Genomic DNA, 19,357 nt, shown 5'->3' with positions numbered 1-19,357 from the left:
CAGCTGTTTGTCATCACATTCAGCATTATGTCGCCTATTTAAGGCGCGGACTTTCTCTTAGGCATTGCGAACTCTTATCGTTCCGTATGGTGGTAATTCTGAGCGTTTTCTCTTGTGTTGGATTTCCTGTGTATGACCCTGGACTGCTTACCCCGTTTCTGATTCCCGCTGCCAGCCATTGTGACAATTGCATGAGTATTGAACTGTCTATTGGATTATCTACGTTGCTCCTGTTTACTGGTGATTACCGTTGCTTGTTGACGATTCTTAATAAAGCCTGGCAAAAGGATCCGAATGTCTCTGACTCATCGTTACAATGTTCATGTCTTTCTTTCTTAAGTCGAAAGGAAATTATGTTTTTTGAAGAAAACATTTCAGGATTTCTCTCTATTTAATTGACTTCTATGGTGCCCCTGAGTTTGAACCTCCAAAATGCAGCTTCAAAGGGCTTTAAATGATCACAGCCGAGGAAAAAAAGGGTCTTATCTTGCAAAATCATGGGTTATTTTCTAATATATATATATATATATATATATATATATATATATATATATATATATATATATATTATTTACTTTTTAGCCTCAAATGCTCTTCTTATCTAGTTATGTGTGTATTCTGTGTAGAGATTAAAAAGGCAATAAATTGTAAATGTTTTTAGAAAATAAATTTAGCTAGATAAGACCCTTCTTCCTTAGCCATTTAGAGCCCTTTGAAGCTGCATTTGGAAGTTCAAACTCGGGGACACCACAGAAGTCCATTAAAGGGAGAGAAATCCTGAAAGGTTTTCCTCAAAAAATATAATTTCTTTATGACTGAAGAAAGAAAGACATAAACACATTAGATGACAAGGGGGTGAGTACATTATCTGTAGATTTTTGTTCTGAAAGTGAACTACTCCTTAAAGCCTCTAATCTACACTGACATCTTGACTCAGTTTTTTTCCTGTCTGATCTCCATTGTTCCTACAAAAGAACTTCAACTAAAACTTAAAAATAAGTTTTTATATAGCATTATAAAAAAGATTTAACATGCATGTAGTCTTTGTCATTTCAGACCAAGGAAATTCCAAGTGGTTATAATTTGGCTATATTTTAGAACATGTAATTTTTAGTAATTCTGCCTGCTATAATTCACATATAAAAGATACAAAGCATTGTTAAAGCTGACTTACAGGCTAAATAATTAATTCAGAGCTACAGCGAAAAACCAAGATACAGTTTAAATTAATTATGATTTATGACTCACATTTCTGCATAATTCAAATGATGTGGGAGTTACTTTTCCTGCCTGTTCACTTTAAACCTAACAACCAACAACAAACACTACCTTGTTATAGTTATTTGCCCAGTGGGTTTATAGGCTAAGGGGCAGCTTTCTTTTTAATTTTTTTTAAATTCTTCACTCTTCTCATTGGATAAAAATAGATTAAATCAATGCTAATCAATGTGACTGAAAGAAAAGAAATAGAAACTAGAGGCCCACATTGGAATGAATCTAATGAACTTACCATGGAACATGTTTGTTGTACTATCAGTATCATCCTACCACACAGATACCACCTATATGAATAATCAGCTTTGGATCCTGAGAGCTGTTGATTTCATAATCAAACAAATATCTCAGATAGGGTTTCACGATTTACACTCAAACATAACTCAAGTAAAAAAAAAATTTCCAGTTTAATAGTAAAACCTGACACGTTCAGTAGATGAAATGCCTGAGGTAGGTGATCTGATAATAATCAGAAGTTTACTACAAAAATGGTTTAATTTCAAGAGGCACATAAGAAAGTTATGTTGTTTTATGTTTATGTGAGACAAATGCTGGATCTTTTTTTTTTTTAATAAAGCTGCATCTAAACATTCTAACAATGTTTTCATTTTAATATCTATAGCTTTTTTTTTACCAATTACAAGGAATATTGTAATTTGCTTTTGCAAGCACAGAAGTGTGAAGACTTACACTTGAAATTCGCATGAACCTCTGAGTTATTTCTTCTTGTGAAACTGTAAATGATAACATACCATTCAAATACCATCCTATTTAGCCATGCCTTGGAGAACGAAGAAATAGTTTCACTCCTCTTCACCTAAGGCAATCATTGAAGTTCCTCCCCCATTTGACCACATAAAAGGAACAGGGGCCGTCTTCTCCTCACTCATCCGCTCACTCATTCTCCAGCCAGAGCAGACACCGACAACAAGACTTCAAAACGATGTCGTCTTCTTCCATCCGCAGCTACATGTCCTCAGCAGGATCTTCTCGCATCTCTGTCTCTAGTGGCGGAGCTGGTCGTGTCACAGCAATGCGTGCCGGTAGTGTGTACGGAGGAGCAGGAGGATATGGGACACGTATCTCCAGTGCCTCTTCTTCTCGTTCGTTCTCTGCTGGTAGTGGTGGTGGTGCTGGTTTCGGAGGTGGTTTCAACCTGGCTGATGCCATTGATGTGTCTGCAAATGAGAAAGCCACCATGCAAAACCTGAACGACCGTCTGGCCTCCTACCTGGAGAAGGTGCGCTCCCTCAAGAAGGCCAATGCTGATCTTGAGCTGAAGATTCGCCAGTTCCTAGAGAGCAAGGCCACTCCTGCTGCTCGTGACTACAGTGCCTATTATGCTACAATCAGTGACCTCCAGGCCAAGGTATGTGGCTTAACTATTAAAAATATTAGTCAAGTCAAACATCAAACTACCTTTATGCAATATTCAATTAGTGTAAAATACATTTCTAAGTACTCATGAAAGAGAGATCAAAAATGCATTTTTTATGCATCTTCATTCTGTGCCCCTGAAGATCCAGGATGCCACTCGTGTTAATGGAGGCATCTACTTGAGCATTGACAATGCCAAGCTGGCTGCAGATGACTTCAGAGTCAAGTAAGTCTTTTACGTAAAGCATACATAAAACATATTTATAAATGATCCAAAACATTTACAATGGATTCATTTTTGTGCAGATATGAGAATGAGCTGGCCATGAGGCAGTCTGTAGAGGCAGACATTGCTGGCCTAAGGAGGGTGCGGGATGAGCTGACCATGACCAGATCTGATCTGGAGATGCAGATTGAGGGTCTAAAAGAGGAGCAGACTTTCCTCAAGAAGAACCACGAGGAGGTAATTGGGTGGTTGGTTCTCTATGGTTGCTCTTGAAATGTATGTGAGATGTATGCAAATACTCAGTGGTTTGTTGTTGTATCTTTAGGATCTCTTGGCATCACGCACCCAGATGGGTGGACAAGTCAACGTAGAGGTGGATGCAGCACCACAGGAAGACCTGACAAAGATCATGGCTGAAATCCGTGAGCAATACGAGGCTGTTGCTAGCAAGAACCGCAAAGATCTTGAGGCCTGGTTCCAGGCCAAGGTAAAGTGAGAATTAGTCTGTAAAATTGCCAAATTAAGAGTGTAATCAAAAGCAACAAAAGACTTAACTGATTGCTTTCCGATGGATTACCTCTCACAGAGCGAAGCCCTCAATAAAGAAGTTGTTGAGAGCACAGAAACTATCCAAACGTCCAGATCAGAGATGACAGAGCTTAAACGCACACTTCAGAGTCTTGAAATCGAGCTTCAATCACAACTCAGTATGGTAAGCAAGCTTCAAAAACAGATGAATTTTGTAACAGATCATGTTTTGCTGACATTACAATGTGTACAATAATGACTTTCCCCTCTACAGAAAGCGTCACTGGAAGGCACTCTGGCAGACACAGGGTCCCGTTACTCCTCCATGTTAAATAGCTACCAAATGCAGGTGACCAGCCTGGAACAGCAGCTGGGGCAGCTTCGTGCCGATCTGGCCCGTCAAGGGCAAGAGTACCAGATGCTTCTGGACATCAAGACCAGACTGGAGATGGAGATTGCAGAATACAGAAGATTGCTGGATGGAGAGTCAACAAGGTAAACCACATCATCTTTTAAGGACACCATGTAGATTAAACATTAACTTTCTCATTTTTAAGTGAGCATCATTTAATTTTATTGGATTTCTATCTCTGCAGTGTCTCAACCACAAGCAAAACCTCAACTACAGACGAAGTGGTAACCATTGGTGAAGATGAGGTGGATTGCAAAAAGGCCAAGTCAAATAAAAAAGGTGGAAAGGGCTCAAGTAAAACTACTAGACAAACTGTTACTAACAGTGAAACTGTTACTAAAAGTGAAACTTCTACTAAAAGTGAAACTATTACCAAACGTAAAACTGTTAGTAACAGTCCTGGTAAAAAAAGGTAAAAGGTAACTCATTTAAAGTTGTACTCTAGTAAAGTTAACTAGTAATTTTTTTTTTAACAGCAGGGGTGGGGGATTCTAGTTTTATTAAAAAAAGACAAGGGGATATAAATCTGAACCTGACTGTTTTTAATTGAGGAAACAACTTTACAAATTAAAGTGCAATAAAAACAAATAAATAAGATGCAATAAAAAATCAAATAACCATATAAAACATTTAGGGAAATTTTTAGTGCAAATGATAGTAGTAATGGCCGGGTGTTTATGTCAAAAAAATTGATTGATTGACAGGTCATGACCTTTGTGGTCTTTCCCCTCCCCTTTTGTGACTTTTCATGCCCTTTCCCCTCCCCCTTTGTGACCTTTTGTGCTCTTTGACCTCCCCCTTGTGACCCGCTAATGATGTCCAGATGTGTATGAATAGACATAATTAAAATTCCGGAGATGACCTGTGACCTGCTAATGATGTCTTTAGGGTTATATGAAGACTAATGATAGTTGAAATTGTAGCAATGCAGGGTCATTTTTAAAGATTGACCTCTCCAGACATCTGGCGACTACCTGGCTACCACATTTCTTCAGGGTGGGAGAAAAGAAAGATGTACAATTTATATTTTTATTTATATACAAGAATAAATGTCATTTTATATATATTCAATGGTGTGTGTGTGTGTGTGTGTGTGTGTGTGTGTGTGGTTTCGCTTGTTTATATGATTTATCAGAACACAGATTTGTATGCTTATATGGTTTTATGTGGTACACTTTAATAATAAATGTGGTTTATGAGGATACTTTTGTGAGCCATTTTAATTAAATTACTAACAAACATACATTTATTTAAAATATAAATATGTTAATGTAAATATGAGCTGTAATCATTACATCTATGGACCAACCCTTATAAAAATCAGTACAGTGTGTAAAGAAAAAACATAAAGCATACTAGTGTGCTCAGAAAACCAATATCTATGTGCATATACATATAACATCTTGTCATTATAAAAAACAAACTCAATCAATTAAACTTTAAAGTTATTGAAAAAAGTCTCTTACATTTTCCAGAGAGCAGGGTGAAACACATCTTAATGTTACTACAGTACTACCTCAAATTAAATGTAGACAAAATGCACATGGTATAAGTTGAAAAATTAGATCCAACTTTTGAGATCCTCTCTGTCTTTCTTCTCCATGGTGGTGTGAAATTGGAGGAGAGGGTGGAGGATATCACACTCTCTCTCTCTCACACTAGTTTTAGGTTGTTAAAAAAAAATGTTGTATAATTTTCCAGGAGCTGGAAAAACAGATTGTTAAGCAAGAGTATAAACACCAAATGTAAAAAAATAATAATAATAATAAAAAATAAAAGAAAGTTTATATATTTTAACAGGCCAAATGATAAGGGAAATTGTGACCCCTGCATGCCTGGACATGTCAAATGTTTTATCGAGGCTTTCCATAGACATAACTCAATTCAGTTTACCTTTCTCTTTTTTTACGCTATTCGCAGAAAATGTAAGTTTCTACATTATAATGGGAAATTATTATATTTATATTTACATTGTTGTAATACATTTTATACTGTATCTCCCTCTAAACATACCCATCACAGTGAAACTTTTCGTTTTTATTCTTCTTAAACAACAATTACTTTAATGTATAATTTAAAAAGCTGTTATGTGCATCAGATATGGGTAATAGTTTGGCCCCTGATGCAGCCACTAATGTTTTGCTCTGTTTAAAATGCACAATAGGTTATTCTGTGCGGACACATGTGAGACTTTCAGCAAGAATCCCCATCCATGATGCCTTTGGGGCGTGCATGCTGTGATATTTCCTCACAGAGGATGGCTAGCACAGAGGCCACTGTTCAAAATACTGATTCAACAATTAATCTAAAGTGAGAAATTTAGATGAAATATAAAATCATGTTTGTCATGTAGGTTTATAAACACTACTGTCAAAATAAGTAAAGCAACCTTTTTAACAGACCAAACCATAAGGAATATTGTGGACCTCTGATAATCTGATACTGCATCACCCCCTAAACCTGCCCAATCACAGTAAACTTTCTCTATTTCTCTATTTTTAATAAAAGTTTTTACTGTACAAACTGAGCACCTATCCATCACGAAAAAACATACTACCATGTTTCATAAAATATTGTAAGTAATCTAAATTATTATAGTATGACTCAAGACATTTCATCATAAATCACATTTAGGTTGTTATATCAGTGTAATATCCAAATTATTATACACATTTGTGATCTAATAAGTCCTATAAACATTTCAAGTTAAAAAGTGACTCGATTAAAAGACAAAATCTTTTTTTGTGTGTGTTACCGCGGTGGCGACCGCGGTCTCTGTTCCCGGAGCGGCGGCGGCCATTGTCTCTGTTCCCGGAGCGGCCGCGGCCGTTGTCTCTGTTCCTGATGCGGCGGCAACCGCTGTCTCTGTTCCCGAGGCGGAATCTGTGGGATATTGTGCAGAGAAAGTTGAGAGACGCAAGACCCAACACTCTGGATGAGCTTAAGGCCGCTATCGAAGCATCCTGGGCCTCCATAACACCTCAGCAGTGCCACGGGCTGATTGCCTCCATGCCACGCCGCATTGAAGCAGTCATTTCTGCAAAAGGATTCCCGGCCAAGTATTGAGTGCATAACTGAACTTAATTATTTGAAGGTTGACTTTTTTTGTATTAAAAACACTTTTCTTTTATTGGTCGAATGAAATATGCTATTTTTTTGAGATAGGAATTTTGGGTTTTCATGAGCTGTATGCCAAAATCATCAATATTAAAACAATAAAAGGCTTGAACTACTTCAGTTGTGTGTAATGAATCTAATATATATGAAAGTCTAATGTTTATCAGTACATTACAGAAAATAATGAACTTTATCACAATGTGCAAATTTTTTGAGAAGGGCCTGTATAAGTAAATACTACTACATCTGATATCCTCTGGTAGAAATGATGTGTCAAAGTAGCCTCAAACTATAATTTATATTTAATTTCAAACACTTTAGATTGCTTAAAAGTTTACAGTAGGTTCTTTAAGTTTGTTCTTTCTACAAAGGTACTAACAAATTGTAACCGCAGGACTCGACAACAGCGTTGATAGATCCAAATGCAAGCTTTATTACAGAACGTTGTCAAAACACGCAGGGTCAAATACCAGCAAACAGTAACATCCAGGGCAGGACAAAAGCGTAATCCAGAAATATAGGCGTGGGTCAAAATCCAAGAGGGCAGTCCAAAGTAACAAAATAACAAAACAGTGAAACAAGGTAAAACTATGGCATTGAAACAAAAGAGAACAATGGCAATGCCAATGGCATGAAAACAAGGATAAACGCTTGTTAGAGTCTGCTACAGCAAAACAATACTTTGCGAGGGCCTGTTTGGCATGGCCCTCCTTAAATGGCTGACAAACAGGAAGTTACCACAGAAGGAAGCAGAGGGAGCAGTAACAGTCAGAGTGAGTAAGGGCTCCCTCTGCTGGCCTGGCGTTACACAAATAAGCATGTTTTAAAATAGACCTGAACTAGACAATTTTTAACTACATGTTAAAAATGATACACAACCTCAAACAAGTCCAATCATTAAAAATAGCTGCAGCTAACAATTTTTGTCCTCTGGTATAAAGTATCTCCACTGTTAAAACCTTGTACAAAATATGTGCTGAAAGTATAGAATTTAATAATTGTGGTAATACTTTTGCTAAGTTTTAAGGATTCACAAGTCTCATGGATCTACATGATTTTACTTTTTTCTACAAAGATTTAAGTAAATTTTATAGTAAATGTAGGGTCAAAACATGATAAAACAAAATAATCATGTTGACAAATATGCTTTAAGAAACAGGGTGTGCCATACTGTGTCACACACACACACACACACACACACACACACACACACACACACACACACACACACACACACACACACACACACACACACACACACACACACACACACACACACACACACACACACACACACTGACACCATTTAGAAAGGTCAAAAGTCCAGGTCAGCAATACTTGATCTGGGTAAAAATTGCTAAAAGTTAATTTTCCAGCTCTCTCCCAAAATCAAATATTGTGCATTCTATACTTTTGAATCTAGCCTGAAAATTTTAATAAAAAGTTAGCGAATGTATGTTCATACCCAGTCATTATCTGATTTTCTTTAATTTATAAGATTTTATTTTTTTATTTTTTATTTCTACATATGGCCATTCTGCTTTTATCAGTCTAATAAATATTGTGTATATCCAGATACAGTTTCTAAACCAAACAAAGAAAATGTATTGTATTGTATTTAATATTTTTGCACAAGTACCATGGGTTCATGTTTTAAAGGCTTGTCCAATGCTTTAAATGCAACAGAATGTGAGTTTTTCAGCATGCAACATGAAATGAAAGAGTTGCATTAGTTGAGGTTATTTCAGCTGTTTATGGCCAATTTAGTAGGTTCTTGTTTTTAACCCCGATAGATATAGAGTAAACCTTATCATCCATGCTTTTTCCCCATTTACAGACCCCAAAGAAAAGACCAAAGCACAATTGTGAATTCAAGAGGCCTAGTTACACACCATTTAAGAAAAGGGCCATAATGCGTACAGAATACAGAAACCCCTCTTGATCTATTATGACTGGTGTTTTACTAATGATCAAATGATCCAGCCTGGTCTCATTGTTTATACGTAGGTATTTATACGTAACGTTTAGAGGCACAAAACGTAGATTTTTGTATGTTTTTATCGATGCTAAAACGTAAAATTTAGACTACAAACAAAAAGCTACGTATTTTTTGCTAAAAAAATGTTTAAAACATTTTTACGTATCTTTTATTTCATTAAATTTTTCGTATCAATGCTTTTAAAATAATTTTTACTAATAAGCGAGTTAGATTTTAGTCCCCTTAACCTAACCCAAGCTTAAACATACCAATTTCATAGCAATTATGCATTTTTATCATTTTATTAATAAGCGATTTTGGTTTTTAGCCCTCTTAACCTACCCCCAAACCTAAACATACCCAATTTTATAGCGAATATTAAAGCATATAAAACGTAACTGACAAAAATATGCAGGGAAATTACCATTTTAGTAAGAATTTGTAATAAAAATATTTGTTATAGTCGCTTATCCCACTCCTACCTCTAAACCTAGCGTTAACCATAACTCTCTCTGTAGAGTAATAAAGAAAACAAAATGTGAGAGACTTAAAAGTGCACAATTATTGATTTATTGCAAAAATGTCAATGGCCGTACCAAAAAGTAATCAAAAATGACGATGCATTTGCAGCCGCAGTCCTCTCTGGCAGAATGCAGTAGGGTTGTTTGAGGTGCTGAGCAATATTTAAATCATTAATCGCTGAAAATATTATCCATGCATCATTCAAACACATATCACCAGAAACACCAGAAACACGGCATGCCGTAATCTGTGACGAATGCAGGTGAGAACCAATGAGCGTTCGATTTTCCTGCCGTAAAACCTGTCGTTTCTTAATGCGGCAATATTTGAATTTGAAAAAAACACTTAAGCACCTTATCATTTATGTATAAGGAAAACAGTATGGGACCCAGTATGGAGCCTTACTGGCAGTTCGAGGTATGATGAGACCGCACCTCCAACAGACACACACTGTTTTCTACTTGAGAGGTAGGATTCAAACCATGAGATTGTTTTTGGGGAAAATTTGAATGTGAACAATTTGGAAAGAAGAACACAATGGTTAACTGTGTCGAAAGCCTTTTTTAGGTCAAGAAAAACTGCCCCAACACGCGCCTTATTGTCGAGAGACTGCTTAATTTTCTCCAAGAAAACATTTAACGCAGATTCCGTTGAATGGTGGGCACGGAAACCAAACTGCATAGGATGAAGTAGGGTCTGGCCCTCGCTCAAATGCTCAATGAGTTGCTTAGCCACCCATTTTTCTATGATTTTAGAGATGACCTAAAGTAAACTTATTGGACGGTACTTCTTCATGTTGGTCTTAAACCCCAGATTTAAATATAGGTGTGATCATGGCAACTTTCCAAGCTGAAGGCACAATTGATTGTTGAATGGAGAGATTTATAAGGTGTTTGATTGGCTTTATAATGCAATCTTTATGCTGTTTTAAAAAATGTGTATCAATGCCATAGCTATCTCTGGCCTTTGAGTTATTCAGAGCATCTATCATTTTAACAACCTCGCTGTCTGATATCTCCTTTAGGGTGAAAACAGACTGCTCCTGATTTACTGGATTGTTTTACATACATGTGAAGAGAAAAGATTGGTAATTTCTTTGACTGAATCAATGAAATATGCACTTAGGTTGGTTGCCAAGATGGTAGGATTGGACTCTATCACATTGTTAATCTTAAGCTCTAAAGATTTTTTTTCCCTTGTGTGTTCCTGTTAATTTATTCAGTTGCTGCCATATCTTTTTAGGGTTCCCATTGGCACACTTAATGACGTTAATAAAATAATTTGCTTTGGTTTTTCTCGAGACTTGGATCACTTTGTTCCTTACTGATACAAATTTCTGCCTATCTATTGTCAAACCAGCTTTTAATGATGTTTTACGCAGAAGGTCTCTGTTTTTCATTAATTGCCAACATTCATTCGTGAGCCATGATAGGTTTCTCATTGGTCCTCTTGGTCTCACTTTTCTCGTGTGTGATGCGATAATCTCTTTTATCTCTGAGTGAAGGCACTCAGGGAAGGCACTATTATGTTACATCCTTCTTTTTTACAGTTGTGAATGTTACAGAATCAGGCTTTGGTTAGTTTTCTTGAGAAAAATATGGCATTGTGGTCTGAGAGCCCAGTAAAGAGGTTGTATACCTTCACAATCCTTTCAGGTTTATTTGAAAAAAGCAAGTCAATTCTTGTTTTGGATTGACTTGTCACTCTAGTGGGCTGTTCAACTAGCTGGTTAAGATTAAATTGGTCTGTAAGCCGTTTAAGATATTTTTTGTCACCCTTATTGTCCCAGTTTACATTGAAGTCCCCCATTATAATAACCTCTCTTTTAAAATTACATAAATTTAGCAGCATTTTCAGTTGGTCATAAAAGTCTACTGCAGATGTAGGCTTACGATATACAGTCGTGGCCAAAAGTTTTGAGAATTACATAAATATTGGAAATTGGAAAAGTTGCTGCTTAAGTTTTTATATTAGCAATTTGCATATACTCCAGAATCTTATGAAGAGTGATCAGATGAATTGAATATTCCTTCTTTGCCATGAAAATTAACTTAATCCTGAAAAAAATTTTCCACTTCATTGCTGTCATTAAAGGACCTGCTGAGATCATTTCAGTAATCGTCTTGTTAACTCAGGTGAGAATGTTGACCAGCACAAGGCTGAAGATCATTATGTCAGGCTGATTGGGTTAGAATGGCAGACTTGACATGTTAAAAGGAGGGTGATGCTTGAAATCATTGTTAACCATGGTGACCTGCAAAGAAACGCATGCAGCCATCATTGCGTTGCATAAAAATGGCTTCACAGGCAAGGATATTGTGGCTAGTAAGATTGCACCTAAATCAACAATTTATAGGATCATCAAGAACTTCAAGGAAAGAGGTTAAATTCTTGTTAAGAAGGCTTCAGTCCAGCAAGCGTCAGGATCGTCTCCTATAGAGGATTTCGCTGTGGGTGCCACCAATGTAGAGCTTGCTCAGGAATGGCAGCAGGCAGGTGTGAGCGCATCTGCACACACAGTGAGGCCAAGACTTTTGGAAGATGGCCTGGTGTCAAGAAGGGCAGAAAAGAAGCCTCTTCTCTCCAAAAAAAAACATCAGGGACAGATTTATCTTCTGCAAAAAGTATGGCGAATGGACTGCTGAGGACTGGGGCAAAGTCATATTCTCCGATGAAGCCTCTTTCCGATTGTTTGGGGCATCTGGAAAAAGGCTTGTCCGGAGAAGAAAAGGTGAGCGCTACCATCAGTCCTGTGTCATGCCAACAGTAAAGCATCCTGAGACCATTCATGTGTGGGGTTGCTTCTCATCCAAGGGAGTGGGCTCACTCACAATTTTGCCCAAAAACACAGCCATGAATAAAGAATGGTACCAAAACACCCTCCAACAGCAACTTCTTCCAACAATCCAACAACAGTTTGGTGAAGAACAATGCATTTTCCAGCACGATGGAGCACCGTGCCATAAGGCAAAAGTAATAACTAAGTGGCTCGGGGACCAAAATGTTGAAATTTTGGGTCCATGGCCTGGAAACTCCCCAGATCTTAATCCCATTGAGAACTTGTGGTCAATCCTCAAGAGGCGGGTGGACAAACAAAAACCCACTAATTCTGACAAACTCCAAGAAGTGATTGTGAAAGAATGGGTTGCTATCAGTCAGGATTTGGCCCAGAAGTTGATTGAGAGCATGCCCAGTCGAATTGCAGAGGTCCTGAAAAAGAAGGGCCAACACTGCAAATACTGACTCTTTGCATAAATGTCATGTAATTGTCAATAAAAGCATTTGAAACGTATGAAGTGCTTTTAATTATATTTCAGTACATCACAGAAACAACTGAAACAAAGATCTAAAAGCAATTTAGCAGCAAACTTTGTGAAAACTAATATTTGTGTCATTCTCAAAACTTTTAGCCACGACTGTAGACAAATGACACTAAATTGCATTTCAGTAGAGAGGATAATATCAACACCAATACATTCCAATGCCATATTAGTTGGCCATTCAATCAGTTTACATTTCAAAGTACTCTTGACATACAACATTACCCCCCCCCCCCTTCCTCCTTGGCCTAAAGCTCTATCCCTTCTAAAGGTTGTGTAGCCAGGCATATTTACAGCTACTTCAGGTGACTGACAAGTTAGCCAAGTTTCAGTCAGACCTAGAAAGTCTATGTTAGAGTTCATCAGTAGGGTCCTTGCTGGTCTACGGCGATCTACTGAAAACATATAATATTCACATAAATTGTAAATATATAATAAGAAGTGAAAAAAAATAGCACAAAGTACTGGTGGTACCATCTATTTTAGCAGAAATAATAAACACCAATCTATAGGTACTAAAACTGACCAAAATTACACATTTCCACTGTTTATTTCTTGATCACTTTAATAAATGGTTTAAGTTTGATCAAATCAAATATGATCACACCATTTTTATACCACATCGTTCACTAATTTCTAGAAATCCTACGCAAACAACGTCACATATAACACAACTATTCAACTACATAATGTGTGAGTTTCATTGACTTACTTGCATTTGCGATGCTTTTTCCGTTTTTGTAGGAGTAGGTAGGAGTGTAAATCAGCATTTTCTCATTCCGGAAGCACGCTGAAGTTTGAAACGCCCTGGGCAACTTCCGATTGGTCAGATATCATGGTGTCACTATCTGTGAAGTTGACTAACATCCCTTTATTGACTGGGACTAATCCTTGTGCTAACACGATCTTATGCAAAGCATGCAAACGGCATTGAAAATGTTCGATTAAGAGATCAAATATGGTTCTTCGCCTGATAAAGGGTTAACACACATTATCACACATCACACATAACACACATCATCAGCTTGTTAGGAGAAAGATCCATGAACTAAACTAAAGGCGGCTGCACACTCGAGGATGATCAAATCTTAACCGATTTTAAAACCATGGTAGACCACAGACATGAAGACACTTTTTACAGATTTTTAGCTTAAATACCTCTGAGTGCACTAGACGAATCGACCAGACTGCAAGACCACATACTTGTTGACTATAGGAATGATTTCACAGTGGCACGAGATCTCTCTGAGACTCCCGAGATCAAATGTGACAAGAGAAGGAAAACAAATGGAAGATAACATATGTTGTCAGCTGGCTCTACCTGTGCGCATTCTCTTTCACTATGAAAAACTAAATATGAAGAAGAATCTGGGGGATGTATTCTGCTTTTGTGGCATTTTTGTGGCTGTCACATTTTGAAGCACGCAACATCTGGTAAGTGACACTTGCTCACTCTTATTGGCTTTCGCGGGTATCATGTCAGAGGCAGCCCGATCAAACAACAATGATTTGAGTTCGGAGACTCTCCGTCTTGAGGGGTGCAAATCAGTCTTAAAATCCTCTAGTGTGCAGCCGCCTTAAGTGTGTCAGATTCAGAAACATACAAAATGTGCAGAGCAGTGGGCTTTGAGGACTGGAGTTGAAAATCATTGCTTTAAATGGATCAAAAGTGACAACAAAGGCATTTAAGTTACAAAAGATTTCGAATTCAGATAAATGCTGTTCTTCTGAACTTTCCATTCATCAAAGAAACCTGAAAAATTCTACTCAGCTGTTTTTAACATATTAAAAACAATACGTTTTTGAGCAGTAAAATCAGAATATTAGAATGATATCTGAAGGATCATGTGACTGGAGTAATACTAAAAATTCAGCTTTGAAATCACAGGAATGAATCACATTTTAAAAGGGGTCATCAGGTGCAAAACTAACTTTTACATGTTGTTTGAACATTAATGTGTGTTGGCAGTTTGTGTACACAACCACCCAATGATAAAAATCCATCCACTGCGCTGGGTTAAAAACAACCCAGTGCTGGGTGAAATATGGACAAACCCAGCGATTGGGTTGTTTTGACCCATGCAGTTGGGTTAAATGTTTAACTCATCCTTTTGGGTAGTTTTATTTAACTCAAATATTGCTTTAAAAGTACTATATTCCTTGCTTAAAATATGTCCAAATAGCTTGGAAAGTAACATTTATTAATAATTTAAAAACTGAACAATTATTAATAAGTTGAATAAATAATAGTTAAATTTAAAAAAATGTGCTTAATGAGTAATAAGTAATAAATAATAATAAATATATGTTCACCTTTTGATAATTGCTGAGGACTAGGTTACTTTCCATGCTATTTGGGCATATTTTAAGCAAGAAATATAGGATGAGTTAAGGATGAGTTAAACATTTAACCCAACTGCATGGGTCAAAACCCAATCGCTGGGTTTGTCCATATTTCAATCAGCGCTGGGTTGTTTTTAACCCAGCATTTTTTAGAGTGTGGTATTTTTTCATTAAAAGTAATATCTCCTTTTTAAAATGAGCTAATAGGCCTATGTCTCACTTCCTGCTTCCGGAACACGGAGCAGAGAAATCTGAATCTTTATATTTTGGCTAAATGTCAAAAAACAAAAAAACAAAACTGAGTGCCCACATAGCAACCGAAAACTGCATAATCTGCAATGCAAATTAGTATTTCAGAATATAATAAATGTGATTTATAGGCCTAGCCGCTGTGACCTGTCGGTTTAATTTTCTTCTCAAAGACTTACTGTAGTGGAACCCAATGGACAATAGAGGGCACTCTAGTTCAGTATAAAGTAGAGTGAGAGGGTCGTAAGAGGAGAATGAAAATAAAAGGACTGTTCGGTAGCTGAGCTATGTGTGTGTCCTGATGTTCCCCAGATATATATATAAGAATATAACATTCTGTTACATGGTGTCAGAAGCTGGTTGACGACCTGAAAAGAAAAGAAAAACGGCACGAAGAAACAACGGAGCAGTGCGTCTAGAATCAAGAGTGAGTGAACACGATATAGATATGGACCAGATATTTTCGTTGACGCCTCCGGGAGGTTTCAATTTCGAAGAGCCTAGTTCATGGCCACAGTGGATGCGCCGCTTTAAACGATTCTGAGTTGCATCGGGACTTGCAGATAAAGACTCTGCATACCAGGTAAATTCGCTTCTTTACATAATGGGGGAGAAAAGCGACAATATTTTAAATACGTTACCCTTGAGCGAGGAAGCGAAAAAGAGTTATGAAGACGTCAAGAAGGCTTTGAGTGAGCACTTTATTGGCAGACATAACGTCATCTACGAGAGAGCGAAATTCAATAGCAGATTTCAACAGCCTGGTGAATCAGCAGAGAGTTTACACGGAGGTGTATAGGCTGGCGGAACACTGCAAGTACGGCGATTTACATGAGTAAATGATCAGAGACCGTATTTTAGTGGGCATAAGAGATGCAAAACTCTCAGAAAAATTGCAACTAGACCCAAATTTGACGTTGGATAAAACGGTAACTCAAGTCAGACAAAACGAGGAAGTAAAACGTCAACAACCAATAATAAGACGAGAAAAATCTGAAATGAAAGAAGTGAATGTCGATGCAGTCACGACAAAGAGAATGTCTAAGGCAAAAGTAACATTGCAGAAAGCAGAGGGGACAACTCAGCGAATACACAGTACTTTTAATGCAGCTCAGAGAACAAAACAGATGGAAATTTGTAAGAGATGCGGGAAAAGTCCTCAACATCCATGGAAGATATGTCCAGCCAGAGATTCAGAATGCAGAAAATGCAGAAAGAAAGGACATTTTGCTGCAGTATGCCGGTCATCTCAAAGACTAGAAGCAATAGTTGACAGCTCGTACGATGCAGCTTTCTTGGGAGCGATCCAGACCCAAAACCAAGAAAGAATGTGGCAACAGAAAATCATGGTGAATAAAGAACCAATCACATTTAAAATTGATACTGGTGCAGCTGTTACGGCGATTCCAGCATCTATGTATTCAGTTGAAAAACAGGGGAAACTCACAGAATCTAAAAAGATGATCTTGGGGCCTAACAGTACTCCTCTGAATGTCATGGGTACATTCAAAGCTTGCCTGAAAAAGGACAAAAGGCGTATCCAGCAAGATGTATACGCTGTAACAGATTTAGTGATGCCACTGTTGGGACTGCCTGCGATCCAAAAGTACGAGTACCGCTGCCTCTTGTGGAGAAAGTAAGACTGGAACTCCGCAGAATGGAAGAAATGGGAGTTATTCGACAAATCAAAGAGCCTACTGCTTGGTGTGCAGGAATAGTAGTAGTGCCAAAACCCAACGGCAGTCTCAGGATTTGCGTCGACCTCACAAGATTGAATGAGAATGTGTGTAGAGAAAGACACATACTACCTGCTGTGGATGATACTTTGGCCCAGCTTGAGGGTGCAGCTATTTTTTCGAAATTAGACGCCACATCTGGGTTTTGGCAAATACCCCTGCACAAAGACTCCGAGCCATTAACAACGTTCATTACACCCTTTGGCAGATACTGCTTCCGGCGTCTCCCATTTGGGATATCTTCGGCCCCGGAGCATTTTCAGCTCAGAATATCGCAGATCATTGCAGGAACGACTGGAGTTCTTTGCCATGCAGACGATATCCTAGTGTTTGGAAAAGACAAGAAAGAACATGATGAGAGACTGTGCGAGGTGCTGAAAAAGTTCGAAAAAGCAGGATTGACCCTGAATGACAAGTGTGTGTTCGCTGTCAAGAGAGTGAAGTTCCTAGGCCACACAATAAGCGCTCAAGGGATCGAAGCGGACCAGGACAAGATTCAGGCTATTCTCAACATGCCTGAGCCACAGAACGTAGAAGGGGTGTGACGCTTCATGGGAATGGTTAACTATGTTGGGAAGTTTTCACCCCATCTGCCGACTCTCACAAAGCCACTGAGAGATCTGTTAGGGAATGATAGCATCTGGGCGTGGGATGCGCAGCAGAAAGAAGCATTCGCAAAAGTAAAGGAAGAACTCAGCTCACCAGCTATACTGGCACAATATAGTCCGAGCAGTGAAACTGTAGTTTCAGCTGACGCATCGTCCTATGGCCTTGGCGGGGTGCTCATGCAAAAACAGAAAAACGGTGAGTGGAGGCCAGTCGTATACATCTCAAGAAGTCTTACAGCTACAGAGACACGTTATGCCCAAATCGAAAAAGAAGCTCTTGCGGTGACATGGGCATGTGAGCGGCTTAGTGCATACTTACTCGGATTGGAATTTACAGTGCACACCGACCACAAACCCTTAATATCACTGTTGGGCAAAAGATCAATTGATGACTTACCTCCAAGGATTCTTCGGTTCAGACTAAGGCTACTCAGATTCAAGTACAACATCATGCACGTCCCAGGAAAACAACTGGTAACTGCAGATGCATTGTCGCGAGCACCATCTGGACCCGAAAGTTCAACGGAAAATGAAACATTGGAGGAAGAGTGCAGAGTTTTTGTGGATCTCATTGTTCAGCAAATCCCAGCGACAAGTGCAAAACTGAAGCAGATTCAGGAAATGCAAAACGTAGATTCAACCTGCCAACAGTTGAAACAGTATACACAAAAAGGCTGGCCAGAACATCAGAAAGCAGTGTCGGAACATCTCATGCCATACTGGCCTCATAGAGCAGATATCCATGTAGCCAATGGGATTCTACTAAAAGGAGAACGGATTCTGATTCCAAAACCCATGAAAAGGGAGATGCTCGACAGACTTCATCAAGGACATCAAGGCACGACAAAGTGCATTGCAAGAGCACAGCAATCGATGTGGTGGCCTGGTGTGATAAGAGACATAAGAGAGTTAGTGGAGCGATGTGACATCTGCTGTCTGCATTCACAGCAGAAAACAGAACAATTGATGCCAACACCACTACCAGCGAGACCTTGGCAACGGGTTGCTGCAGATATCTTTCAATGGGAAGGAGGTCATTATCTAGTTGTGGTTGACTACTTTTCAAGATACATTGAGGTTACAAACTTGTCAAAACTGGTAACGGCAACAACAGTGGAAAGGTTGAAGGTCATCTTTGCCAGATTCTGAATCCCTGAAACACTGCTCACAGACAATGGCCCTCAATTTGCTTCCTGTGAGTTTGCAGAGTTTGCTCGAGACTACGACTTCGAACATGTCACAAGCAGTCCACGATATCCTCAGAGCAATGGAGAGGCAGAGCGAGCGGTCTGGACTGTGAAACAAATGCTGAGAAAGAACCAAGACCCTCAGAGAGCTCTTCTAGCATATAGATCAACTCCACTGAGCCAAGGATTCTCGCCTGCGGAACTCTTGATGGGGAGAAGGATAAGATCAACAGTTCCCGCTACGCCAAAGTCTCTTGCACCAAAATGGCCTGATTTGAAGCTGTTCAGAAGGAAAGACAGGATTTTGAAAGAAAAACAAAAAGTAACATTCAGATCAAGACACAGAGCAAAAGATCTACCAGTCATTGTTCCTGGAAAGAAAGTGTGGATCAGGACATCGAAGATCACAGGAACGCTTCAAGGAGAAGCGTCAACACCCAGATCGTATCAGGTAGAAACAGAGTTGGGAACACTGAGAA

At 38.5% G+C, this 19,357-nt stretch overlaps 1 protein-coding gene across 2 annotated transcripts; it reads left to right on the top strand.

The window, feature by feature from the left end:
• Positions 1–2,308: 2,308 nt before the first annotated feature.
• Positions 2,309–3,905, top strand: LOC141290318 (keratin, type I cytoskeletal 13-like). Of its 2 annotated transcripts, none has more exons than XM_073822495.1 (6): positions 2,309–2,672; positions 2,824–2,878; positions 2,959–3,115; positions 3,204–3,365; positions 3,465–3,590; positions 3,681–3,905. In XM_073822495.1, the coding sequence occupies exons 1-6, from the start codon at positions 2,309–2,311 to the stop codon at positions 3,903–3,905; spliced, it is 1,089 nt and encodes a 362-aa protein (XP_073678596.1). The 2 variants fall into 2 exon arrangements, with proteins under 2 accessions (XP_073678596.1, XP_073678597.1); XM_073822496.1 differs by having other exon boundaries at positions 2,426–2,672; positions 3,204–3,370; positions 3,467–3,590.
• Positions 3,906–19,357: the final 15,452 nt, after the last annotated feature.

This window comes from Garra rufa, chromosome 17 (assembly GCF_049309525.1).
Source record: "Garra rufa chromosome 17, GarRuf1.0, whole genome shotgun sequence".
Lineage (NCBI taxonomy): Eukaryota > Metazoa > Chordata > Actinopteri > Cypriniformes > Cyprinidae > Garra > Garra rufa.
Note: the sequence above shows the minus strand (reverse complement) of the source record. Positions and strands in the feature narration are given on the sequence as shown.